The 27,962-nt window shown below is 42.3% G+C and overlaps 1 protein-coding gene across 1 annotated transcript in view; it reads right to left on the minus strand.

Annotated features, from left to right (window-relative positions):
- The window catches only part of VOPP1 (VOPP1 WW domain binding protein), a 194,724-nt gene extending 166,985 nt beyond the window's left edge, over positions 1-27,739 (minus strand). The window contains exon 1 of the mRNA XM_073630462.1: positions 27,186-27,739. Within this exon, the coding sequence (XP_073486563.1) occupies positions 27,186-27,236 (51 nt within the window). The 5' untranslated portion in view covers positions 27,237-27,739. The remainder of the gene's footprint in view (positions 1-27,185) is intronic.
- Between the last annotated feature and the right edge of the window lie 223 nt (positions 27,740-27,962).

The raw sequence follows: 27,962 nt of genomic DNA on the forward strand, positions 1-27,962 counted from the left end.
GACCTCATATTTTTTTGCAAATTTTTGTTTATTGATTTTGCATAGAAGAAAATAAGAAAAAAAGTGTAATACTTTCAGCCACGCAGGGCTCAAAAATAAAACTACAGAACACAATGAAGAAGGCCTTTGTAAAATAGAGCCACCTTATTTATCAGCCCCTTCCAGGTTTGACCTCATATTATATGGTTTTGGTAAATCTAAAGTAAAAATGTACAAAAAAAATTGTATAATGTATGGCCAACCTTAGTTATTTTTTTTATTTTATTTTTTTTATACATAACCCTTAAAGAAGAGGAAGGCTTTTCCCCCCAAAAAACGCGTTGGCTGTTTTTGCTGCACCTAAGCATTAAAAGTTTCAAAAAGTCCTCAAAGTGAGATTAACTTATTTTGCTAGAACTCTGTATATGAGCATGTTCTCACTGGATTTAGGATCCTAAACATTCTCAGGATCCCACAACAAGATGCACCAACGTCATCTTGCCTAGGCGGTGGGGGGTAGCCACATAAACTAACCTTGTGCCTCTCAATAGGTCACTCAGGCACCTACACTGCTTTGGGAATGCAAAAGAGGTGTGTCTAAGCTTTAACTTCCAGAGAAGCGTTATCTGTTAATGGAGCTTGGGTGTTTTAGTGTGCATAAATGTGCAGCTTTACAAATTGATGACATGTGCTGATACCTATACCCCTTACTAATGACAGCAAACCTAATGAAAAACAAACGTAAAAGACCCCAAGCTGATGCAAAAATGCTGGCATGCTAAGAACTGCAAAGTATCCTATTTACGTTTAAGTGGACCTTTGCCAAGAGATAGTGAAGTCAGTGAAAAGAATCTGGAAACTTGATGTTCATTTGTAATTAAAAGAAAAGCTTTTACGATCCAAAATAGCTGACTTTCCTGAATTGTCCAACATGGGTACAGTATATCAAGCTGCACAGAAATAAACATAAATATATAAGCGCTGCTTCATTGTTGCATATGTGCCTACTGGATCAGGCTCCATTAGAAGGCCAATCTCTATGTAGATTTATTCACATGTCTTTTATGTTAACTCTGATCTTTTAAGTTTATGATATTTTAAAGGTAATAAAAACTCAAAAATAAGGACTGCCTGTAAGGAAAATACCTAATACTTACCTGTCCTGCCATCCATGCCACCAATCTTTTCTACCTCTTTAAAAGCTATTTAGGTAAAGAATGTTAAGCATCTGACACACTTCTAGGAGTGTCCGATGCTTGGTCCTCTGCTGAGTGCTGTGGTTCAGTCCACAGCCCCATATACCACTATTATGTATTGTAGTGATGTAGGGTTGGGCAGATTGCACCACAAACAGGAACCAGGCATCTGACGGTTCCGCTAATGTTGGACACTGAAGATTCTTCAGCCACTTTAGCTCTGTAACAGAGCGAAGACTGGAGTCCCCATCCAGTGGAAAGGTAAGTAATAAATCTTACCTTTTACAGGAGATTGTAGTGACAGGTTTGCTTTAAATGCATACAACTAGCATACCCCACCCACTCAGTATTTCAGTTTTCAACCAAACACTTCTGACATGCATTAGTCCACAATTATCTCTTTTGTAGGTAATCTGTTGGGATAGCTCCCAACCATCGGTGGCTGGTCCATAAGGGCCAATCCCCCCCATTCTCCATTCACCGCCTCCCAATCTTCATGTGGGGCACCGGACTCTATGAGTTTTTTTTTTTGAAGCACATGATTAGAGCCTGATTCTCTAATTGGCTTCAAAAAGGTTGGGCACGGGCCGCAGAGCACTGCGCCCCAAACCCACCTAACTTGTGGCATTAGCAAATCAATATTCGCTATTGTCTTCCGGTTTCTCCTCCCGGCCAATCAGGACAGGAGGCGGATCTTAAGACCGGATTAGCCAGGAGGAGAAGTCAGGGAAGACACAACCTGGATGGGGTAAGTGCGGACCTGGCGGGGGGGTTTGTTTGCCGCCCCCTCCCCCCCAAAAAAATGGAGCACCAGCCACCACTGCTCCCAACTGTCCCTTATTTCGAGGAACTGTTCCTCTGCCCCTCATTCCTCCTCATTTGACCCTCATTTTGGAATTATCTATAATGATCTATATTTATTTATCAAAAAGTTTTTTACAGTACTAAACATTTCATCCAATTTCTAAATTGCTGAATTTGCAAATTTTAAAAGCTAGCATAAAGGAATAGTAGTGGTAAAAAAAGCACTTGGGGGTTTGACCAATCATTTTTTTTTAAATAATTCTCCTTTAACCACTTGCCGACCAGTCGCCACGATATACGGTAGCAGGTCGGCTCTATTGCGCTACGCTGTAACGGCACGTCAGTTCGTGTAATAGATACAGCGGGTGCAGCGCCAATGCGTGTGGTTGGCGGCCACAATGTCCGCCAGCCACCCGTGATCACTCCACAGAGAGGCAAAACGGGGATCTGTCAATGTAAACTAACAGATCCCTGTTCTGTCAGGGGAGTAGAGAGGGATCATCTGTTCCCAGTGATTAGGAACAGCGATCTCTCTCTTCTCCCAGTCAGTCCCCCCACAGTTAGAAACACCTCCCTAGGGAGCACTTAACCCCTTGATCGCCCCCTAGTGTTAACCCATTCCCCATGGACTTTATTACAGACTTTATTTTAGTCCTGTCATGCCTCAGTAATTACCCCTATTATCCTTACTCCCCATAATGTATGTCAGACTAGTGTGCTTAAACTAGGCTTGATGTAAGTGCCTACTCATCTATGTGTGTTAACCCCTTCCCTGCTAGTGTCATTTATATAGTAATCAGTGCATTTTTATAGCACTGATCGCTGTATAAATTTCACTGGTCGTAAAAAGGTGTCAAAAGTGACCGATCTATCCGCCGCAATGTCGCGGTCCCGCTAAAAATTGCTGATCACCGCCATTACTAGAAACAAAAAAATATATATAATAAAAATGCCATAAATATTTCCCCTATGTTGTAGATGCTATAACTTTTGCGCAAACCAATCAATATACACTTATTGCGATAACCGCAGATACCTGAATACAAAAGTTGGTAATGGAGACTCTTCATCCACATTGTTTAGTGTGGATGGGGGAACCCAATTGATTTTCTTGAGAGAAATCTATACATCTAGGGGGGGCTGCACATACAGGGGGTTCTTCCAAAGAAGTGGGGTTCTTTAAATAAGTGTCACTTCTGCTCTTGCACCATCCATCTGAACATTTTCTTCTCTCTTCACAGGTAATCTGCGTTTATATTCCCATGTCCTGCAAACTGAAAATTGACTGACCGCTTATATACATTTTTGGTAATCTGCGTTTATATTCCCATGTCCTGCAAACTGAAAATTGACTGACCGCTTATATACATTTTTGGTAAATCTGTTTGTCACCGCTGACTACATCTGTAGCCATGCTCACATTATTTCAATGTTTATTTTGCTATTAAGTCTTACCTAAATTATGGGCTCCCTTATCTTTACAATTTTGGCCTCTTGGTCCTCCTGAAATTTTGATTGTGATGTGAAAGCTTTGCTCAGATAGCTGTGTGCTTTATATCACCTCCTAATTGATTAATTGCCAGATTCCATCCACACCCAACACAGTATATAACAAGGCTTTCTTTACAAGGGGGGGGGGGGGGGGGTTGGGGGACATACAGGGGGCTGCACATACAGGGGGTTCTTCCAAACTTCTGCTCTTGCACTTCAGCGATTTGCACAAAGCAAACCATTGCAGGTGACCTCATTTTCATATTATCTCACCTTCTCTGAAACATGCACTCTTTACCTCTCCTCCTCTTCACAATTGCAGCCTCTCTCCTCAAGCTCTCTTTTCTACATCCCTCTGCTCCACCACACAATCTGTACATATCACCCTCACTTCTCCCCTCCCCCTATTACTGCACTTATCACCTCTTTCTAACTCTAAGCCCACTTGCTAACATACCCCCCAGGATACTGAAGCATGTCCCCTCATACAAATCATATTCTCATATTACCTCCCTTACTCTTCTGCTTCTCCTAATCGCTGGAGATATTTCCCCAAACCCTGGGCCTCCCTTATTTAACTGTGCCCAACACACCAATCACCATCACCCTACACCCTCTGGCAGTAGTCGCAATCTACACAATTTAGTCTCCATTCCTCTTCTTCCCAACAACAGCCTCCCTCTCTCCTGCGCCCTCTGGAACGCCCGCTCTGTCTGCAACAAACTCACTGCTGTTCATGACCTCTTTGTCACTAATTCTTTTAATCTACTTGGTCTCACCGAAACCTGGCTCCACGAATATGACACTCCTTCTCCTGCTTCCCTATCCCAGGGTGGCCTTCACTGGACTCACTCCCCTAGGCCTAATGGACGCAAGGGAGGTGGAGTGGGATTCCTCCTATCCCCCCAGAGCACCTTCCAGGTTATTCACCCTCCTCCCTCTTTTTCCCCTCTCATCATTCGAAGCCCACTGTATACGTCTATTCTCTCCTACTTCCCTAAGAATTGCTGTGATCTACCGGCCCCCTGGACCACTATCAACTTTCCTTGATGAGTTTTCTGCCTGGCTACCCTACTTTCTCTCTTCGGAAATTCCTACAATCCTTCTCGGTGATTTCAACATCCCTGCAAATACAAACACTTCTGCTACCTCTAAACTTCTTGGTCTAACCTCTTCATTTGACCTGAAGCAATGGGTACAGGCTTCTACTCACTCTGATGGCAACACCCTTGACCTTGTATTCTCCCACCTATGCACTCCATGCAACTTCTCAAACAATCCTTTTCCTCTCTCCGACCATCACCTTATTAGTTTCTCTCTCCCCCTGTCTTCCACCACCTTTCCCTCCAATCGCCTAACCATCACCGTAGAAACTTTCGCAACTTCAACTCCTCTCTCCTCTATTCTGCTACTGACCACCTCTATGACAAAATCTCTCCCCTGTCCTGCCCCAACCAAGCCACGTCCATCTACAATAAATCCCTGTCCTCCACCCTGGACAAGCTCGCTCCCCTCACTACACGCAGAATCAGGCCTCGACCCCTACAACCCTGGCAAACAGATGACACTAAAATTCTCAAAAAACATAGTCGCGCTCTTGAGCGTCTGTGGCACAAGACTAAGTCTCTCAAAGACTTCAACCAATACAAATCTGCCCTCCAAATATGCTATTCTTTCCTCCACACTGCCAAGCAAACCTATTTTACAACTCTTATCAACACCTTCTCATCCAATCCCCATAAACTCTTCTCTAGCTTCAACTCTCTACTTTGTCCCCCACCGCCTCCACCCACTGACTTACTGCCCAGGAAATCGCTAATCATTTAAAAAAAAAAGATTGATACAATCCGTGATGAAATCTCCACTCTACAGGTATCTCCCCCAGCTAAGACCCCATGTCAACAGATACAACTGACACTCCCCCTATTCAAATCTGCTACTACAGACGAAGTTACTAAACTCCTTTCTATCGCCCACCTAACCACCTGTCCCCTGGACCCTATTCCCTCTCAAATGCTACGGTCACCCTCTGACCCCATCCTACACTCTCTAACCCACATCTTCAATCTCTCCCTCACCTCTGGCATCTTCCCCAATGCTCTAAAACATGCACTGGTCACCCCCATACTTAAAAAGCCGTCCTTGGACCCTACCAATCTTAACAACCTACGCCCTATCTCCTTGCTCCTCTTCTCCTCTAAACTCCTTGAACGCCTGGTTTACAACCAACTGAGCGACCACCTCATTAAAAACAACCTTCTTGATCCCCTTCAATCTGGATTTCGCCCTCAACACTCCACAGAAACTGCTCTTTTAAAACTCACAAATGACCTACTAACTGCAAAAACCAACGGACACTATTCTGTACTCCTACTTCTGGATCTTTCAGCTGCCTTTGACACGGTTGACCACCCCCTTCTCCTCAAAAAACTTTACTCCCTCGGTCTCCGTGACTGTGCTCTTCGGTGGCTCTCATCCTACCTATCCCAACACACCTTCAGTGTCGCTTACAATTCTACTTCCTCCACTCCTCTTCCCTTCTCTGTCGGGGTCCCCCAAGGTTCTGTTCTTGGACCTCTTTTATTTTCAATCTACACCTCTTCCTTGGGTCAGCTGATAGCCTCTCACGGCTTTCAATATCATTTCTATGCTGATGACACACAAATCTATCTCTCCACCCCTCAACTCACTCCATCAGTCTCCTCACGCATCACTAACTTACTAACCGACATATCTGTATGGATGTCACACCACTTCCTCAAACTCAACTTGTCCAAAACCGAGCTTATAATATTACCTCCCCCACGTGCCTCTTCCCCTGACTTCTCTGTCAAGAGCAATGGCACAACCAACCACCCATCCCCACATGTCAGGGTTCTTGGTGTTATCCTGGACTCTGAACTCTCCTTTCGGCCCCACATCCAATCACTTTCCAAAGCTTGCCGCCTCAACCTCCGCAAAATCTCTAAACTACGTCCCTTTCCAACCAATGAAACCACAAAGCTCCTGATTCACTCCCTGGTTATCTCTCGCCTTGACTACTGCAACTCACTCCTCATTGGCTTACCTTTAAATAGACTATCCACCCTTCAGTCCATCATGAATGCTGCTGCCAGACTCATCCACCTTACAAACCGCTCAGTGTCTGCTACCCCTCTCTGCCAATCCCTCCATTGGCTACCACTCGCCCAACTAATTCAATTCAAAATACTAACAATAAGTTACAAAGCCATCCACAACTCTGCCCCCAGCTACATCACTAACCTAGTCTCAAAATACCAACCTACTCGCCATCTCCGTTCCTCCCAAGACCTCCTGCTCTCTAGCTCCCTCATCACCTCCTCCCATATCCGCCTCCAGGACTTCTCCCGAGCCTCGCCCATCCTCTGGAATTCCCTACCCCAATCTGTCAGACTGTCTCCAAATTTATCCACTTTTAGGCGATCCCTGAAAACTTTCCTCTTCAGAGAAGCCTATCCTGCCTCCATCTAACAACTGCACTATTTTCTCCATTAGCTCATCCCCCACAGCTATTACCCTTTTGTATAACTTGACCCTCCCTCCTAGATTGTAAGCTCTAACGAGCAGGGCCCTCTGATTCCTCCTGTATTGAATTGTATTGTACTTGTACTGTCTGCCCTAATGTTGTAAAGCGCTGCGAAACTGTCGGCGCTATATAAATCCTGTATAATAATAATAATCTATGGCTAGTTTAAGCAACTAATTAGATCCACTGATTGGATTTCTAAATGCAATAATAATAGAAGCAGAGATTATGATTATGATATTAATAGAGCAGAAATTATGCAGAAGAGGCTACAGGAACTAGACTCCTAGTAAACATTTGAGCTGCTCTCTGAACTCTTCCATTAAATTCAGATTACAGTAAACTAGTCAAACAGCCTAATCTTAGAACTGCTGCAGTGTTTGCTGTATAGCATTAATAGTTCACTTTTAGCCTGGAATTGTTCTTTTAAGTGATTATTGACTTCTTTTCGGGTCCCCTGCTGGCACTCCTGGCCTCTCCTCTCTGTCCAGTGCCCCCATGAGAAGCAGCTTCCCATGGGGGCACTTGTGCGTGCTTGCTCCCAAGCCCCGCTGCTGTGCCCATTGACACAGAAAGCAGGACCCGGCCCCAATCCCTCGTCACTGGCTTTGATTGACAGGAGGGGGAGCCAATGGCTCACGGTGCCCCAGCAAAGCCAGTGAGACACAGAAGTGAGGGGAGAGTAGAGATGCAGACTTACACAGTACTGGATCGAATGAGGGCTAAGGAAAATAAAAGGGGGGAGGGGGCAGGGACCTGGTGCCTAAACTTGAAAGTGCACTTGGAAGTGCAGTCACTGTAGATCCGTGGGGGACATGCAAGGAAAATAGTAAACAGCATTTTTCCTTGTACATGATTGGATGATAAGATCAGCAGTTTCCCCTGATTTCAGATCTTCCCCTCAGATCTACTGCGACTGCACTTCTGTAGTGCAGAGTGGAATTGCCTTTAGTAAATCAACCTCGTTGCACAACTGTTTTTCAAACCTATATTTTCAGTAAAAAATACACTAAATAAATTTTAGTGCAAACAAACACAATATTATTCAATTTTTATTTTTTTTTTAAACGTAACTTACGAGACTGCGTCAAGTAAACAGATAACAAATTTGTTAAGTCTTAAAATTGCCTGCGCCAGTGAAATGGCAAAAGAATTACAATACTGTCCATAGCTGACACTAAAAAATCTTCAGAGCTCCTCAGTTCAGAGTTACCCGAAATAACGTCCACAGAATTATTTCTCTCATTCTGGCATGCATGGCGATACCCAAAATGTGTTACCTGCTCACGTTTAAGTATGCATATGTGTGAGAGGGTGGGGGTCCTTTTTTTTTTTTTTTTGGTTTGTTTGTTTTTGTTTTTTTTTTTTCATTATTTTAAAATACATTGACCTTAGAAAAGCAGGCTTTTCCCATTTTTTTTTTTACACCTAAATTATATACTAATACCGAACCTCATTGAACAATAGTATAGCTAGAAAAAATACAAACCTTTTTAATTAAGTAATAAAACATGTACTATATCACAAACAATAACAGGACAAACTCATATAATGAAAAACAAATCAAGTTATGCCCCCACCATGGCCTTTTTTACAAATCTTGGCAACAGCTATTTAAAAAAAAAGTCCATGGTGGTGGTGTTTTAATTTGATGTGTTTTCTATTATATTAGTTTTTTCTATTATTGTTTGTGATATCATAGTACATTGTTTATTACTTAATAAAAAAGTTTTGTATTTTAATAATTTAGTGCAAACCATTTCTTTTTTTATTGTTTCTAGAATTATAAAATCCATAAATCCTTTACAATCCAACTTCAGTACTGTAAACAGGCATTTGGACAATTAAATATTAAACTTATGACAGCATCCACTTTATCTGTGATATTGCAAAACACTGAGTCATAGCTAACTTGTAGCTTCTTCATACAATGTACCTTTGCTTGGCTTAAATGCACTTAAATTGAATTTCCTAGATTTATAGCGCCTTTCATATTTGATATCCTTTCCTGCCAAAGTCACTTACTCTGAAAGTCACTTAGTTCAAAGTTGTATATAGCCCCCCCTTTTTTTATTCTCTTTAACAATTACACATTCATCCAAAATAGGACAAGATTTTAAAGCGGACCTTCAGTCATTTTTTCAACTTTCCATCTATTAAATCTTCTTCCCTTGTTGTTTTAACTGTGGATAGTAAAACATTTTTTTGTACCAGTAAATACATTATACAGCCCACTTTCTCTTCCTTGTCTGGTAAAAAGCCTAGGCTTATGATATCATGCACAGCTCTCTCTCTCACTCTCGTGAGAGTTTGCCAGGAAGGGAGGGGGGGATGAGTCATAGGAGGGACAATGAAAGCTGCAGGGCTGCAGAGCTGGAGGTGTGCCTCCTGTGTGTCTGTGTAAATCCAGGAACAGACAGCAGCTTCAGCTGCCCACATTTAAAATGACTGCAGCCAGACTCAGTGGAGGGAGATTTCTGCAGCATATTTGGCAAGTACAGAATCACAGTATATGTAAAATAATATGCAAAGTGGTTGAAGGGAAGCTTCAGAATGGCAAAGATCTTTTTATTACAAATTATGTGAGCAGACTGCATTTCCTCTTTAATCATTTAAATTACAAAGTAGCTCCTTTGTAATTTCCACAGAACAGGTTCTTTGCCTATAGAAAACTAGCTAGTGAAAAACAAAATAATAAATAATTCTGCCCCCTACCATTTACTAATCCACGTAATTACACTCTGGCATATGGACACTGTCATTGTCAGCACAGAAATGGCAGATATACACCTACACTTCTCGGTAGTGGCAATGCAATTTTGTGCACAGTAGGACGGAGGGAGTGGGGCTTCATATCAGCAGGACTCCAAAACATATGAAGTGGAACTGAATTAAAAAAGTCAAAATGTCTTTGTGTTACGGGGAACAGAAATATTAATTGTGCCTGAGCAGTATGCTAAAGAATATACCTTTTGCCGTTAAAAACTCCTGTGAGGAAGTGCTCTGCTCCCGAAGAAGTCCAGAGGTGATGAAAAATGTTGGGCAGGGCTCAGTGATGTCACTTACAGTAGTTTACATTTTGCAGAGGCAGCAAGCTTGGTTTGAGTGTGTTTTCCAATACTGAGCTAGCATATGTGAGGAACTGCTCCTCTCCTGAGGAAGTCCAGCAACAATGATAAATGTTGGACAGGGCTTAGTGATGTCATTCCGTTTACATTTTGCAGAGGCAGCAAGCTTAGTTTGTGTTTTCCAGTGCTAAGCCAGCATATGTGAGGAAGTGCTCTGCTCCTTAGGAAGTCCAGAAGCAATGAAAAATGTTGGGCAAGGCTTAGTGATGTCATTTAGATTACATTTGCAGAAGCAGCAAGCTTGGTTTGAGTGTTTTCCAGTGCTGAGCTAGCATGCGAGGAATTGCTCTGCTTCTCAGGAAGTCCAGCAGCGATGAGAAATGTTGGGCAGGGCTTAGTGATGTCATTCTGTTTACATTTGCAGAGGCAGCAAACTTGGTTTGAGTGTGTTTTCCAGTGTTAATCTAGAATGTGTGAGGAAGTGCTCTGCTCCTGAGGAATTCCAGCAGAGATGAGAAATGTTGGACAGGGCTTAGAGATGTCATTCCGCAACAAGCTTGGTTTGAGTGTTTTCTAGTGCTGAGCTAGCATATGTGAGGAAGTGCTCTGCTCCTGAGGAAGTCCAGAGGTGATGAAAAAAAGTTGGGCAGGGCTTAGTGATGTCAGTTCATTTACATTTGCAGAGGCAACCAGCTTGGTTTGAGTTTTTTCTAGTGCTGAGCTAGCATATGTGAGGAAGTGCTCTGCTCCTGAGGAAGTCCAGAGGTGATGAAAAAAAGTTGGGCAGGGCTTAGTGATGTCATTTCGTTTACATTTGCAGAGGCAACCAGCTTGGTTTGAGTTTTTTCTAGTGCTGAGCTAGCATATGTGAGGAAGTGCTCTGCACCTGAGGAAGTCCAGAGGTGATGAAAAAAAGTTGGGCAGGGCTTAGTGATGTAATTCCGTTTACATTTGCAGGGGCAGCAAGTTTGGTTTCAGTGTGTTTTTCAATGCTGAACTCGGCACTTTCAACATTCTCATGTAGATGTTTTTATTTTGTTGTATCCTAATAAAAAGAAGGTTTTACACGTTTGTGGATTTTTTTTGTCACTCATTTGAACCTTGATGCTGGTTTGATGAAACTTCTAAGAAGATGGAGTGATGGAGATGGAGAAATAGAGATGGAAGATGGAATTGATGACCCATGAGGATTCCAGTTACTGAATATTACTATAGTCACCTCAAGAAAGGGGGGAGCCTTCAGGTAGTGGATTCTTTATTCACTATATTTGCTGTGTGCATCGGCACAAATAGAAGGAGTTGATAGTGCTTGCTAAAGGTTACTGCAGAAAGCAAATTCACTTGTGCCATTCCCTGTGGACTGAGTTGCATTTTTATTAATATAATCACTATGTACTAATTTTAGTAATATACTTGGACACTTTGCAGCCCATAGAGGATTTTATTGTAAATTTTATTTACACAATTGTGATATCACACAGTTGTTGCTAGGCAATAGTGAATGGTTTTCACAGTTGTACATTTATTTTGATTGAAATTTTTGATTTGATTTTGAATGATCTGCTAAATGTGAATAAAATTGGTATGCGAGGTGCCTGCGGTCCTATAGCTGTATATCTGCTGGTGAGATCTAAGATTCTGCTACCTCAATCCAAGAGTCTCTGGAGATTTACAGTGAGATTTGGTAAAGTCTCTACTGTGATGCTCATCGTTCTTGCTGGAGGCTCTGACATAAGGAAGCAAAGCCCTGTTCCCACCAACATGGCTTCTTCAAAACAGAGCTACAATGCAGAAGGGATGGTAAATCACTAAAGGGAAAAATCAGCTGCAGAGAGACCATAGGCCATATTGGTGGCTAGTGCTTTGCCCTCTGCCTGCCTTTTTTACTCTTTAACAACTCTTTACCAAAATGTTTTTCCTGTTAATGACCCATCCAATGGAACTGAGACAGAAAAAGACAGGAAAATATTAGAACCCCTGTCAAGTTTATTTTGCGGTTTGTGTCCAAGCCAGGTAGACTCACTCCATTCTCATTCCATTGGTCTTGGTGACTGCTAGGGATGAGATAACTGAGTTTGGTCCGAACCATTAGGAAACTGTTACTGGGCCACTCGCCCAAACAGCTGTGGCAATGGAATTCTGCACGTAACAAAGGGATAGGATGCTGATGGCATCAATGACCTAATACTGTCATGCGGCCATAATTGGACAATGTCATGACAAAATATAGCCCCTTTGTTAAGAGCAGCTGCAGGACAGGGAATTCCACAACCGTAGATGGATGGGCTGGCAGCCTGCTATCATTGACAGCTTCCCTCTAGTCCAAAACTTTGCTCATCCTCTGTGACCACTGTCACCAGAGACTGAAATGTAAATTCTAAAATAAAATAGAAATGGAGGAACAATACAGTATCCTTAAAACAGACTAGGGTACTTCCTGCGCTAAGCCACACCACAACCTGGTGTATGGTGTATGGGACAAACACAGTCACTGGACTTTTCCGTCTTTGATGCACTAACAACTTTATGGACTTTATATGAATACACTTTATACAGTCAGGTCCATAAATATTGGGATATTGGCACAATTCTAATCTTTTTGGCTCTATACACCACCACAATGGATTTGAAATGAAACAAACAAGATGTTCTTTAACTGCAGACTTTCAGCTTTAATTTGAGGGTATTTACATCCAAATCAGGTGAACGGTGTAGGAATTACAACAGTTTTTATATGTGCCTCCCGCTTTTTAAGGGACCAAAAGTAATGGGACAGATTAACAATCATCCATCAAACTTTCACTTTTTAATACTTGGTTGCAAATCCTTTGCAGTCAATTACAGCCTGAAGTCTGGAACGCATAGACATCACCAGACACTGGGTTTTATCCCTGGTGATGCTCTGCCAGGCCTCTACTGCAACTGTCTTCAGTTCCTGCTTGTTCTTGGGGCATTTTCCCTTCAGTTTTGTCTTCAGCAAGTGAAATGCATGCTCAATCGGATTCAGGTCAGGTGATTGACTTGGCCATTGCATAACATTCCACTTCTCTCCCTTAAAAAACTCTTTGGTTGCTTTCGCAGTATGCTTCGGGTCATTGTCCATCTGCACTGTGAAGCACCGTCCAATGAGTTCTGAAGCATTTTGCTGAATATGAGCAGATAATATTGCCCGAAACACTTCAGAATTCATCCTGCTGCTTTTGTCAGCAGTCACATCATCAATAAATACAAGAGAACCAGTTCCATTGGCAGCCATACATGCCCACGCCATGACACTACCACCACCATGCTTCACTGATGAGGTGGTATGCTTTGGATCATGAGCAGTTCCTTTCCTTCTCCATACTCTTCTCTTCCCATCACTCTGGTACAAGTTGATCTTGGTCTCATCTGTCCATAGGATGTTGTTCCAGAACTGTGAAGGCTTTTTTAGATGTTGTTTGGCAAACTCTAATCTGGCCTTCCTGTTGTTGAGGTTCTCCAATAGTTTACATCTTGTGGTGAACCTTCTGTATTCACTCTGGTGAAGTCTTCTCTTGATTGTTGACTATGACACACATACACCTACCTCCTGGAGAGTGTTCTTGATCTGGCCAACTGTTGTGAAGGGTGTTTTCTTCACCAGGGAAAGAATTCTTCGGTCATCCACCACAGTTGTTTTCCGTGGTCTTCCGGGTCTTTTGGTGTTGCTGAGCTCACCGGTGCCTTCTTTCTTTTTAAGGATGTTCCAAACAGTTGATTTGGCCACACCTAATGTTTTTGCTATCTCTCTGATGGGTTTGTTTTGTTTTTTCAGCCTAATAGTGATAATGACAGCTCTTTGGATCTCATATTGAGATCCAAAGAGATCCATATTGAGAGTTGACAGCAACAGATTCCAAATGCAAATAGCACACTTGAAATGAACTCTGGACCTTTTATCTGCTCCTTGTAAATGGGATAATGAGGGAATAACACACACCTGGCCATGGAACAGCTGAGCAGCCACATGTCCCATTACTTTTGGTCCCTTAAAAAGTGGGAGGCACATATACAAACTGTTGTAATTCCTACACCGTTCACTTGATTTGGACGTAAATACCCTCACATTAAAGCTGAAAGTCTGCAGTTAAAGCACATCTTGTTTGTTTCATTTCAAATCCATTGTGGTGGTGTATAGAGCCAAAAAGATTAGAATTGTGTCGATGTGCAAATATTTATGGACCTGACTGTATATATATACAGATTTATGGATTGATAATCAACGTTTTAATTATTTATTTGCATTTTTTGCACTTTTCACTTGTTTATTTTGCACATATGATACACTAAGCAACTGGTACCACTGTATGAAATGTAATATATATTTTTGTACATTTATTAATTTATTGGGTTACACTTTATGCACTGTATATATTGGGAGATTGCGCTGTACCGTTATAGGTTAATACAGTATCCTTGAAGTAGTTTAGAATGGATCAAATGGGACCGGATTATGAAAGCATAGTATATGTATTAATTTCATTATTGTGTAATTTTTTTCTGACTTCTACTTTCCAACATGATTTTTACAATTCAGTAATTTTTATCACACAGATCGGTTGAAGTTACTGCATATTATTTTATAGATTGCTGCACTAGTTAGTCTGTTAATTCAATTAACAAAAACGATTGCACAGGTTTTTTTCATTAAAGTGTCACTAACCCCACATCATATAAAACTATCAATAAATGCTGTTCATACTCACTCAGTCACTATGAGATTCGTTTTCTGTATTCTGAAAAAAAACCTGGTTGATCCTGCTGTTCTCTATCTCCACCTTCTGTCCATGTCCCCAATTCTGCTAGGGATTTTGCAGCTGTAGTGGCAACTCTGCACATGCTCAGTTTTCAGTGAGTTTCTACGCTGAGCATTCCCCTCCTATTACATCTGACCATGTGACTATAGAGTCACACATGCAGGCGTAAACACAGTGGTAAATGACAGCCCACTCCCTCCCTCCTTTTCCATGCCGACTAACTAGCTAAACACAATGGGGGGATGGGATATTATATGTAGATTAATGGAGGCTTTACCTCCCTCTTATTTTATGTCACAGGCTGGAGGGGCGTGACACTTCCTGTGACTGGTAGAAATCCGCCCACACCATGTTATTGACAAAAAAAAAATAAAGATTTGATTTCAAATATATATTAGCATGATCATTAAAAACAGTTTATTGAAATAAATTATTTATTTTTACTCTGTATCCCAAAGGCTGTTTTTTTTTTTTTTTTAAACTCATGACCAGCAGCAGAGGACTAGAAACTCCTCCTGCTTATGTTTCCCTGCAGTCAGGCTAGAAAAAAAAAGATCGGGGTCATGTGACAGCTATATATCAAATAGGAAAAAGGTACTTAGATGTTTTTTCTTATTAAAATAATTACAGTGCCATCATCCACATACAGAAATAGAAGGGACAATGTAAATTAAACAGAGTGTGTTTAGTATCACTTTAAGATTTTGCTAGTTCCTAACTGGTAATAGCTGTGAGGTTCTACAATAAGTCTACTGAGCAGAGCAGAAAATGCAGCAATATGAGGTTGGGATAACCTAAACATAAGAAAAATAAAGATTTTTTTTTTTTTAGAAAGGTTTGCAATGGTTAAATAACTTTTTAATGCAAACAGTGATGATTACACACCTGACATGAAATGAAGCTTCTGATAAAGTTATCATGAGATAAATTATTACATATAATTACAATAATTCACACAGCTTAGTGAAACAACCCCACTAAAGGGTACCTTGAATAATCTAAAGCACGTGAGTGGTTGAGGGCTTCTATATGGGTCATGGAAGTCTGAGTTGACTTTTTCTGTTCTTGTAAGCCACTGCAGATGGTGTATTATCCTGTATATTACATAAGATGGTGCACATTTGACCTGTTACATTGCCTTTTGATGATTTTCTCATTCTCTACTGCCAACACCAAGTCAGGTAATGTGTTGTTCTACAAGTGATGTTCTAAGAAACATCAAGTTCATAATATACGTATGTGCTGGTTTCATCTATTTACTTTTGATAACCGATTACAAATAGTTACAGTATCTCACAAAAGTGAGTACACCCCTCACATTTTTGTAAATATTTTATTCTATCTTTTCATGTGACAACACTGAAGAAATGACACTTTCTACAATGTAAAGTAGTGAGTGTACAGCTTGTATAACAGAGTAAATTTGCTGTCCCCTCAAAATAACTTTTGTGAGATACTGTACATAGGTAAATTGAAATAAAAAAAGAAACAGTTAAAAAATTGAAAAGGCTATGGGCTACCAGAATGATCCTGCGTAAAAAATTGTACGTCTGTTAAGCCTAGTACACACAGGTTGAATGTCGGCCGGCATCAGCCGGTTCAATAAAAACCGGTCGACATTCGGCCAGTGCGTATGGCAGCCGGTACGACAGAAGCTGGCCATACGGCCAAATTAGTGGTATGTACTAGGCTTAATGGTTTTACAATGTGTACATGTGTACAACCTTTATTGACCCTACTAGCTGGCAGTGCCCAGGGCTGACATGTGGACATCAACAAATTGAAGCCAGTGGCGCTGCCATCACGGAATACACACTATTGAGTTTTACATCTCCCACTGGATGAGTCATTCATGGGACAGCAGCCCATGTATGACTCATTAGGCCCCTTTCAAACTGGGGCGGGGGCGTCAGCGCTATTGTAAGCGGCGCTTTTTACCATCGGTATTCAGCCGCTAGCGGGGCGGTTTTACCCCCTGCTAGGGGCCGAGAAAGGGTTAAAAACCACCGGAAAGCGCCTCTGCAGAGGCGCTTTGCCGGCGGTATAGCAGCGCTGTCCCATTGATTTCAATGGGCAGGAGCGGTGAAGGAGCGGTATACACTCCGCTCCTTCACCGCTCCGAAGATGCTGTTGGCAGGACTTTTTTCCCATCCTGCTAGCGCACCGATCCAGTGTGAAAGCCCTCGGGGCTTTCACACTGGAGAGACAGCAGCGGCTGTTTCGGGTTGGTTTGCAGGCGCTATTATTAGCGCAATAGCACCTGCAAACCACCCCAGTGTGAAAGGGCCCTTAAGGGGGGGGGATGTGAACATTAATAGTGTGTATTCAATGGTGACAGCGATGCTGGCTACATACTGCTGATACACTATATTGTCAAAAGTATTGAGATGCTTGCCTTTACACACACATGAACTTTAATGGCATCCCAGACTTAGTCCGTAGGGTTCAATATTGAGTTGGCCCACCCTATGCAGCTATAACAGCTTTAACTCTTCTGGGAAGGCTGTCCACAAGGTTTAGCAGTGTGTCTATGGGAATGTTTGACCATTCTTCCAGAAGCGCATTTGTAAGGTCAGGCACTGATGTGGGCGAGAAGGCCTGGCTCGCAGTCTTCACTCTAATTCATTCCAAAGATGTTCTATCAGGTTGAGAGCAGGGCTCCGTGTAGGCCAGTCAAGTTCCTCCACCCCAAACTTGCTCATCCATGTCTTTATGGACCTTGCTTTGTGCACTGGTGCACAGTCATGCTGGAAACAGAAGGGGGCATCCCCAAACTGTTTCCACAAAGTTGGGAGCATGAAATTGTCCAAAATGTCTTGGTATGCCGACGCCTTAAGTGTTCCCTTCCTTGGAACCAAGGAGCCAAGCCCAACACCTGAAAAATAGCCCCGCACCAGAATCCCCCACCACCCCCCCCCCCCACCACCAATGATTTGGACCAGTGCACAAAGCAAGATCCATAAAGACATGGATTAGCGAGTTTGGGGTGGAGGAACCTGACTAGCCTACACAGAGCCCTGACCCAAAGTCCTCAACCAAATAGAACACCTTTTGGATGAATTAGAGCAGACATACTTTTATTGTCTTATTGATACACTTTTATTGTTTTAAACGAAAAAATCGCAAGGCATGCGATACGTTTTTATACTGCCTAGGATTGGATATATTTTGTCCTTTGAACATTGCCTCTTTCAACTACATCTTTTATTGAGCACCTTCACACTTTATTACGCACAGTATTTAGGTTCATAGCGCAGCACTACCTCCTTCACTTTATATATTTTCTGGGTTCTGATATTTCCTTCAGTGTTGCAGCATATTGTTAAAAAACGCACGCATTTGGTAGCGCGGGAATATCATTGTATTATATATCTTGCATCCCCAAACTGTTCCCACAAAGTTGGGAGCATGAAATTGTCCAAAATGTCTTGGTATGCTGACGCCTTAAGAGTTCCCTTCACTGGAACTAAGAGGCCAAGCCCAACTCCTGAAAAACAACCCCACACCATATTCCCCCCTCCACCAAATGATTTGGACCAGTGCACAAAGCAAGGTCCATAAATACATGGATGAACGAGTTTGGGGTGGAGGACTTTGACTGGCCTGGACAGAGTCCTGACCTCAACCCCTTTGGAATAAATTAGAGCGGAGACTGCGAGCCAGGCCTTCTCGTCCACATCAGTGCCTGACTTCACAAAAGCGCTTCTGGAAGAATGGTCAAACATTCCCATAGACACACTGCTAAACCTTGTGGACAGCCTTCCCAAAAGAGTTAAATCTGGTATAGCTACATAGGGAGGGCCAACTCAATATTGAACCCTAAAGTTGCCATTAAAGTTCATGTGTGTGTAAAGGCCCTCCAATAAGGCATACAAAGTGTTATAAGAGAATGGCAAAAGAATCTCTATCTTATTACTGTACACTACATCAATGGGGAGATTTCTGTTCAATTCCTGCTTGTAGACAGTGGTCACTGAGGTAGCAGTAAGGGAAAATGGATTTTGATAAATACTAGGTTAAAGTGTATCAATGGTCAAAATGTTGAATCATATATTAATTTCCACACTGTATTTCAATTACTTGTAGCCTAATCCTATTAATCTGAATGATCTTGAAGTTTTGTAAACTCACTTTGTGAAGATACCCACATTCGGGTTGCCACCTCATCCCTTGAGCCCTCATTGATACTGATGGTGAGTTTGAAATTGTGCGAGTTTATCTGAACCGCACAACTTCAAACCGGCACTTCAGTCTGACTTTGGGGACAATTTGACAGACATCTGTGCGGGTTCATGCACAGATATCTACTATGTAAATAGTAGATGTAAATCACCCCTGAAGTCGCCAAAAGTAGTGCAGAAAAAACTTTTGGGAAAGTAGGTTCAGACAGTGCCATTGCCGGCAATAGGCACCAATTTGGCATGTGATTTGACATGTCAAATGGCCCCAATGTGAACGTGGGCTCAAACCCAAGCACATATGAATTACACAGGTTCTGAGGCTAATTTAATGCAGATAAGGCACCAAGTGAGTTTAATTACCACCTTAATCAGCCACAGAACCTGTGTAATTAAAACGTGTTTGGTTTTAAAGGGATGAGGTGGCAACCCTAACCCAGACATTTATACCCTTGAATTCCGTCACACGTATTTACTATGCCCTGTGCGTAGGCACTGCTGTGTCACACATTTCACAGAGCCTGCCTTCTGAGGCACAGTCAGTATAGGAATCACTGCTTGCAGACAGTAAGGTAGCATGGAATAGCATGGGATATGAAATCCTTAACCACTTCAGTTCTGGAAGATTTTACCCCCTTCATGACCAGGCCATTTTTTTGCTACACCACACTGCTCTACTTTAACTGGTAATTGCGCGGTCATGCAACGCTGTACCCAAACAAAATTAAAAAAAAAAATTTCACACAAATCGAGCTTTCTTTTGGTGGTATTTGGTCAACTCTGTTTTTTGTTTTTTTTTACAGAAATTTAAAAAAAAAAAAAAACAATATTTTTTACTTTTTGCTATAAAACATTCCCAATAAAGAAAAGCTAATTTCTTCATATATTTCAATATATTTCATATTTCTTCATCTCCATGCGGCTAGCAGGTCTCTTCCATGTGTACAGCGGAGAGGGGAGGGGCCTCTGATCCGGGCTGATCCACCCTCTCTGACAGTCTCCTGTACCATCTCCGCACCTTCTCTGACAGTCTCTTGTACCATCTCTGTACACTCTCTGATAGTCTCATGTGCCATCTCCACACCCTCTCTTGACAGTCTCCTGTGTCATCGCCACACTCTCTGACCGTCTCTTGTATCATCTCCGCACACTCTCTGACCGTCTCTTGTATCATCTCCGCACACTCTCTGACCGTCTCTTGTATCATCTCCGCACACTCTCTGACCGTCTCTTGTATCATCTCCGCACACTCTCTGACCGTCTCTTGTATCAACTCCGCACACTCTCTGACCGTCTCATGTACCATCTCTGCATCCTCTCTGACAGTCTCCTGTATCATCGCCACACACTGTGACCGTCTCCTGTATCATCTCCTCACACTCTCTGACCATCTCTTGTATCATCTCCGCACACATTCTGACCGTCTCATGTACCATCTCCGCACACACTCTGACCGTCTCATGTACCATCTCCGCACACACTCTGACCGTCTCATGTACCATCTCCGCACACACTCTGACTGTCTCTTGTATCATCTCTGCACACTCTCTGACCCTCTCCCTTTCTTTCTTTTCTCTCTCCCTCTTGCTCCCTTTTTCCCTCTCCCTCTTTCTCCCGTTCTCTTTCTCTCTCCCTCTTCCTTCTCACTCCATCCCTCTTTTATCTCAGACTCTAACCACACCCCCATTAAGCCACGCCCAATATGACGTTTAAGCCACGTCCATTTTTTTTTGCAACGTTGCACTACACGCACTGCATTTTTTCTCATTGCTAAGCCACACCTACAAATAAATGACCTGCCCCTAATTCAAATAAGACACCGCCTACATACAAAAAAAGTGTCCCTATTCATTTTTTCAGAATGTTGGCAACTATGCATGTGCCTGATACCCAGGAGTAGGCAGCGACATACAGGTACGTCGCTTTGCCTACAGTGGCCACCCGTCTGCAGTACTTTGCAGGTGGGCGGTCGTTAAGTGGTTAAACATTGAAAGTAAACAGCAAAGGAGAAGCCGCAACGCATGCAGGGAATCCAGGAAGTTGTAGAAAGAGATCGCCAGCAGACAGGCAGCACTCACAGCATGAAATGAGATTTTGTCAAGTAAGCTTGTATTGGATTGTCAAAAATAACTATTGTTTGTATTCTTATTACAATTCTGACGAATGAAAGAGCTTGCTGTGACCCTAGATCTCCTTTAACTGCTAGGAAGATACTTTACACCACAAAGCTCCTAAGGCAGCTACATATTCTACAAATGTTAGTTTTCCCTCCTTTTTTAACCACTTGCTGCCTGAAACCAATTCTGACACTACTCACATACATGTAAAAATCTGCTTTTTTTTTACTATTTAATTTGTAGAACCACGAAAAATATATTTTCTGAAAGCAGAGGCCCTGGAAAAAACAGTGGTTGTTGCAATGTTTTACGTCACACGATATTTGCTCAGCGGTGTATCAAACGCAATTTTTTGGGCAAAAAATACACTTTCATGAATTTTAGTGCAAACAAACACAATATAGTAACCTTTTTTTTTGTAAAATATAAAAGATGATGTTACAACGAGTAAACAGATGCCTAACATGTCACACTTTTGTGCATGCCCGTGGAATAATGACAAACTACGAGACCTAAATATCTCCGTAGGCGACGCTTTAAAAGCCTTTATAGGTTACCAGTTTAGAGTTAAAGTGGTTTTAAAGGCTTAAGGTTTTTTACCTTCATGCATCATTCTATGCATGAAGGTAAAAAACCTTCTGTGTGCTGCTCTTCCTCTGTCCCCCTAATACTCACCTGAGCCCCATCTCGATCCAGCGATATGCATGACAGTCTCAGCTGTCCGTAACTCCCTCTCCTCATTGGCTGAGACAGCAGTGGTATCCATTGGCTCTCACTGATGTCAATCACAGCCAGTGAGCCAATGAGGAGAGAGCAGAGGATTCAATATTTTGGATTCAATGAATTGTTTGGTGGTACTGCACAAGGAGTTTGCGCCTTCTTGTGTATGCTTTTTTTTTGATCCATGTCTCAATGCTTTACTTTGTTGAGAAATCACTTTGAAAAATACCCGCCTATCATTTCCAGCTGTAGCCATCTTGAGTAAGAGCAAATGATTCAAGTATCATTTACTTCCTGGAATCCATCTGCCCTTAGTTCAAGCATGCAGGCAGGAGGGTGTGCTTAGCTGAGAAAACCCCTCCTCCTCTGCTGAAGACTCCTAGGATGTATGACATCATTTGCCTAGGTAAGAAACCAGCAAGTAACTGAAGAAATGTAAAAAAAAAAAAAATTAAAACAAGTAAATTTGATATACTTTCCTATCTATTTAGTAATGCTAGCAGCATGAGGATTAAAAATAATCAGTGTTGATTGGGAGAGTGAACTTTCACTTTCTAACAATGGACCATGCCTGTGCAGTGTGTATTGGCATGACTGCTTGTAGCCTTCACCAGGAGCGCATTTGATAGGTCATAATGCAGAATACAGTTGGGAGACCGCATACAAAGAAGTACCTGAAAAGGACCTTCAAGGCAGGATCACCAAGTACAGTATATCGAGAAGGACTGATAAACTAGAAATCAAACTGTACATTTACCATTGTTGGTAGAGTAAATGCTTTTTTCCACTTCAAACATGGCTAAATGTTGTTTGCAAGCTGCAATATTTTAATATAGAGCATTAATCATTCAATATTTGAAATGTAATTTTCCCTTTTTTTAGAGGTAGGTAAATGTGAGCCCCAATGGAGTGTTTCTATACATTTGCCATTATTCTCTGTTTGATATCTAAACCAACCACATAACATAATCCCTTTGCATTACAAACACTAAGGTCACGTCTATAAGGGTTTTAAAAAAAAATGTACTTTCATAATCATGTAAGCAAGTATTTGTCCATTGCTTACAATGAGTTCATATAGAATTTGCAAAGACTTTCACAGAGTTTAGCAAATGATTTTCAGTAGCTTTGGAAAAGTTATGGTCCCTGAGAAAGTGTTAGTGGTCCCAGGGGTTCTGTCACCAATCAACATTGTGGCCAATGTATACCGCCCAATGGTGTTTCCAGTGTTGTTCAGTCAATACTGTCAGCCCCCATTGATACCTGATGCCTCCTCTGTAGTTCCGGCTCATGTAAACTCAGAGGGAGGCGCCAGGAGTAGTGCAGAGAGTGGGAGGTGAAGAAGGAGGAGACTTCCAATAGCTGTGATTACAGACTGCGGGAAGTAGCACGGAGCTCGGACACATAGCTGGATAAGGAGGGGAGATCCAATGATGAGTCTGTGTGGCAGCAGTGTGTTGCAGAGTGCAGGGGAGGAGGGGCAGAGAGCTGGATGAGTGTGTGTGTAAGGCAAAGTGTGATGCATGGGGGGGGCAGAGAGCCAGAGTTGTATATATGAGGCATGTAAAATGCAAGTTAGTGGTCCACGGGATTCAAAATTGTGCATTTAGTGGTCCGTAAGGTCCAAAAGGTTGGTGACCACTGGTTTAGTGCACGTGAAGGTGCTTATGAACTGGAGTTGATGATCATGCTGAAGAATGACCACCACTTTTCTATTTTTCACCAAAACAGGGAGATAAAAAGTCCTCCGCCTAACACAAAAGCATATCAAATGATACATTACCTTTCAAAAGGTAGGAAAGCATTCCAACAGAATGGGAACTTTGGAATGCTTTGTTACCCAACAACACTTGCTGAACGCTGCTAGAACACCATATTCTGTTGAGTGTGCTACCAAAAATAGGATAAGGCATTTGGTAAGCATTCTTAAAGCTCATGACATGCTTCCTCCTGATACCCATGTATACTCAGCTTACTGTGTGTTGGGTCCTCATTTCTCAAAAAAATATAGACAATGTGGTAGATTTGAAAAAAAAAAAAAATCACAAATTGTGTGTGGTCATTCCCACCTCAGCATGCCATAGCCGTCGGGAGAGGGAGCAGACACAAACACAGCATGGCTCCTACTCATACATAATGATCTTATAGACAGGCAGACGCAGACAACAAATTATTCTACTGATCTGCTTCAAGAGATCAGACAATTTGCATATTAGTAGCACTTCCAGCTTCCAAAAATGTATGGTTTACAGCAGCCTTTCGCAACCTTTTTAGCATGGAGGAACCATTGAAATAACGGTCTCAGGGAACCACTGCTAATAATTTAATTAAAGTGGTTGTAGAGCCTTAGGGTTTTTTACCTTAAAGTGGAACTTCACCCGAAATGAGGAAGATCCGTTCCCCCTTCAATATTTGGGATGTTTTGTTTTTTTTTTTGTGGGAGGGAACAGATTCCTCATTTTGACAGGTACTCGCTCCAACTTCCGGTCAAACTGCCGCAGCGATCTGACCAGAAGTTTGACCCCACTCTTTCCCCCCCTGCAGCCTCTTGAGACATGTCACAGGTTCCAGAAGACTGCGGGACCAATCACGCATGTGCAATGGGCAAATGGCTGTGAAGCCGCAAGGAGTCACAGTCGGCTGCATACAGTTAGGATGCCAGAGCCTGGACCCAAAGACCGGCAAAGAGCCGGGTCGGGTGAGGACATTGCTGGATCCTGGGACAACTAAGTGTGTGTTTTTTAAAAGTCAGCAGCTACAGTATTTGTTTACAGGCTGAAGCTTCTCTTTAATGCATTCTATGCATTAAGGTAAAAAAAAACGTCTGTGCTGAATGTGTCCCTGCTCACCCCACCTATACTTACCTGAGCCTGATCCAGCCCTGAGCATGAGAGCCGCGGCTATCTCACTGCACAGATTGATATCACAGAATTTGATTGACAGCATTGCTGAGGTTAGCGGGGGGTCAAAGACAAGGCGGCTCGGGAGCAAGCCCGCACGAGTGTCCCCCTAGGAAGCAGCTTCCTAGGGGGGCACTCGCCGAAGAGAGGAGCCCAGAGTTCCAGGGGGGACCTGAGAAGAGGAGGATCCATTGCACAGAGTAGGTAAGTATAATGTGTTTAGGCTGGGTTTACACTTATGTGAATTGAATGCGGATTTTGCCGCATCCAATTCGCATGACAGGAGACTGTGACCGGCTCTCAATGTAGCTGGTTCACACAGCTCCGGGGTGGCCACGGTCCATATTGTGAAAGAGTCATGTGTGTCTGGCTCAGTTTCTGGTGCAAATTAAGGCAAAAATTCAGACCCGATTCACACATAAGTACAGGGATGTACTGGACCCCCTGCTGGGATCTGCAGCTGCATCAATGTGAACCCAGCCTTAATGTTACTTTAAATTTATGGTCAAATGAGAAAAATTCTTATCTCACAGACAGTTAAAAAAGATGATTGGTATCAGTGGGAACTTATTCGAGAAGCAGAAATTGCTCCTTGAACAGGAAACCCCAAGCAATCTCTGGAGGAACTCTAGGGTTCCACAGAACCCTGGTTGAGAAAGGCTGGTCTAGAGATCTAAATAGCTTTTCCACCAGAAATACAGAAATGTATGTAGAGGTATTTCATTATTGTAAAAAAAAAAAAAAAATTGCATATTAAAAAGAAAAAAAAAAAAAATCAAGGGATGGGGAAATTTGCCTTCAGTCAAACATATTTCACAAGTCATTCCAGTATACATGCATGTTAAATATTATTAATTAAGCACTTTACTTTTGACATGTCTGAGCTAGCACAGTCACTCTGGAGAGACGCAAAGACTAGCACTATGCCACACCAATATATTCTGATATTCTAGCTGGGAATCAGAGCTCCAATCTCATTTCCTAATACATAAATGATTACACTGGTGACATATTAGGGTTGATTTATTAAGGACGGGAGCCGATAAAAAAAATTAAGCTCTTGCCCCCTTGACAACCAATCACCTTCATCATTTTGGTGTAAGTTAGGTTGCTTTGGGCAACAGCGTTGTCTTCCAGTTTCATCAGTATCTATTATCCCCTGCGTTTTTCCAATATCTGACTGGTTTAATGCAATCTATAACAGGAACATTTCGACAAAACCTATCATCCATTGGCCGCCCATCCCCAATTTTCATATGTATGACCCCGCCAATAATGTTCCCCATTCTACGTAGGAAGAGTAGACTTTTTTTTTTTTTGTTAATTTGCTTTCCAGCATGAGAAATCCCCAGCTGCTATGTTCCTTTCACTTTTTGACCTCATTGATGTCCACTACAGCATTGTATTGATTATGATGAAAACAATATTTCTAAACAGGATCGCGCTTTTCAAGGAGACAGCAAATCAGGAATCCGCGTTGCATACATTACAATCTAATGAAGGCTACAGCCTTGAAAAGTAAAGGAAGCAGCATCATTTGAATGCAATCGAGTTGTGGGGAAACCCGTCTGCTGGAAAAAAAATATATGACTTGAAAAGCCACAAACTGAAATCTGACACAGTCTCTGCAAGAGAACAATGGACCTTTATCCGCCTGCTATAGTCTAAGAAGCACGCATGCTGCAAATACAGTAACTAAAGGCCTATCATTTCATATTCTGTAAATTCCAGCTGTGATCTACTTTATCTATGTATTCTGTAAACATTACAGTTCATGGAGGAGAGATCAAAGCACTGTGTGACAGCTGTCAGAAGTAAACATCAGGAAACTTCCTTTAGGTTACATCTGTCACTCAGCAACACCTTCTGTGATGAAATTATTCACTCTTCAGAATTTTTAAAGGGCTTCTTACGTTCGATCACAAATCTGCGGAAGGCTGATCTCCTCTGCTGTAAGGATAATCACAGCCACCATTTACAGTAATTCTGCTGCTTCATATTCAAAGAGTTTGAGCTTCTACTGTACAAGCCTGTATGCTGATCTAAGCGCACAGAGGAAGTAAAGAACATCAAAAATAGAATCAGAATACAAAGACAAGTATATAGAAAAACAAAAACAATAGAAAGACAAGTTCACAACATCTGATCGCCTCTTTGGATCTCATCAAGACACAAAGACAAGAAATCCACATTTATGTAATAGTGATCTGGAACACAAACAGATCACCATTTATAGAGCGGAAAATAGCATTTTCTCTAACAAAGGAAGGCAGACATATTTCTAGCAATCTGCACAATGGGAAAAGGAATATGACACATCAGGGAAGCCCCAACATATCAGGCTTCAGAGGAGACCCCCAGCATGGTATGTGAGTGACAGCTGCTGTCACCTGGGACATCCACTTACCTCCAGCAGCAGTGACAGCAGGAAGAATCCAGCACACTGCAAACTCTTCATTTCTCAGGGTGGCAAGCACTTCCCTTTAACCTATTGATCAGTCCTTCTTCATGTATCCCCAGAAGCAGCAACTGGATCCCCAATAATATCCTAAAAAAAACAGAGACCAGGGCTCCCAACGATCACTGTTCAGTCTTGGACTTCTTCTTGTGTTCCATCTGTGAAGTCACATGCTGGGTGTCAGATAATTAGGACAATCAGTAAATCAGATCGATGCTGGGACTCCTTGGCTGTTTCTAAGCTGATCGTCAGCAGATGACAGGGCTGTGGGTGTATCAGCTCTTCCTATGTCACTGTTTAGGCAGATCATGTGCATAGGCTGACACAGGGATCAGGGAGAGAGGAGGAGGAGGAGGAGGAGGAGGAGGAGGGGGGCAAGGAAGGGACTAGCTGGAGAAGATGAAGGCAGTAAACCTGTGTCCTTATAGAAATGAGATTTCAGACATGGAAACAGAGGGATGGATGGAGGATCACAAAGTAAGGAGGGGATTATGATGAGGTGGAGGAGGAGGATGGGAGTGCCAAGCCTCCTTCTCTCTTTTGTAGCAGCTAGTAAACACATCCTCCAAAATACACAGCTTTTATTTCACATTCACTGACAGCCATATGCTAATCATGGGGAGATAAGTGCTGCAGAACATTGCATCTCTTTGTGTTCCCTGTTTGATCCAATAAAGGAACAAAAAATTGGGGGGGGGGGGGAGGCTGCCATTGGTGATTTGTTTT

The sequence above is a fragment of the Aquarana catesbeiana genome, linkage group LG05 (assembly GCF_042186555.1).
Source record: "Aquarana catesbeiana isolate 2022-GZ linkage group LG05, ASM4218655v1, whole genome shotgun sequence".
Classification (NCBI taxonomy): Eukaryota; Metazoa; Chordata; class Amphibia; order Anura; family Ranidae; genus Aquarana; species Aquarana catesbeiana.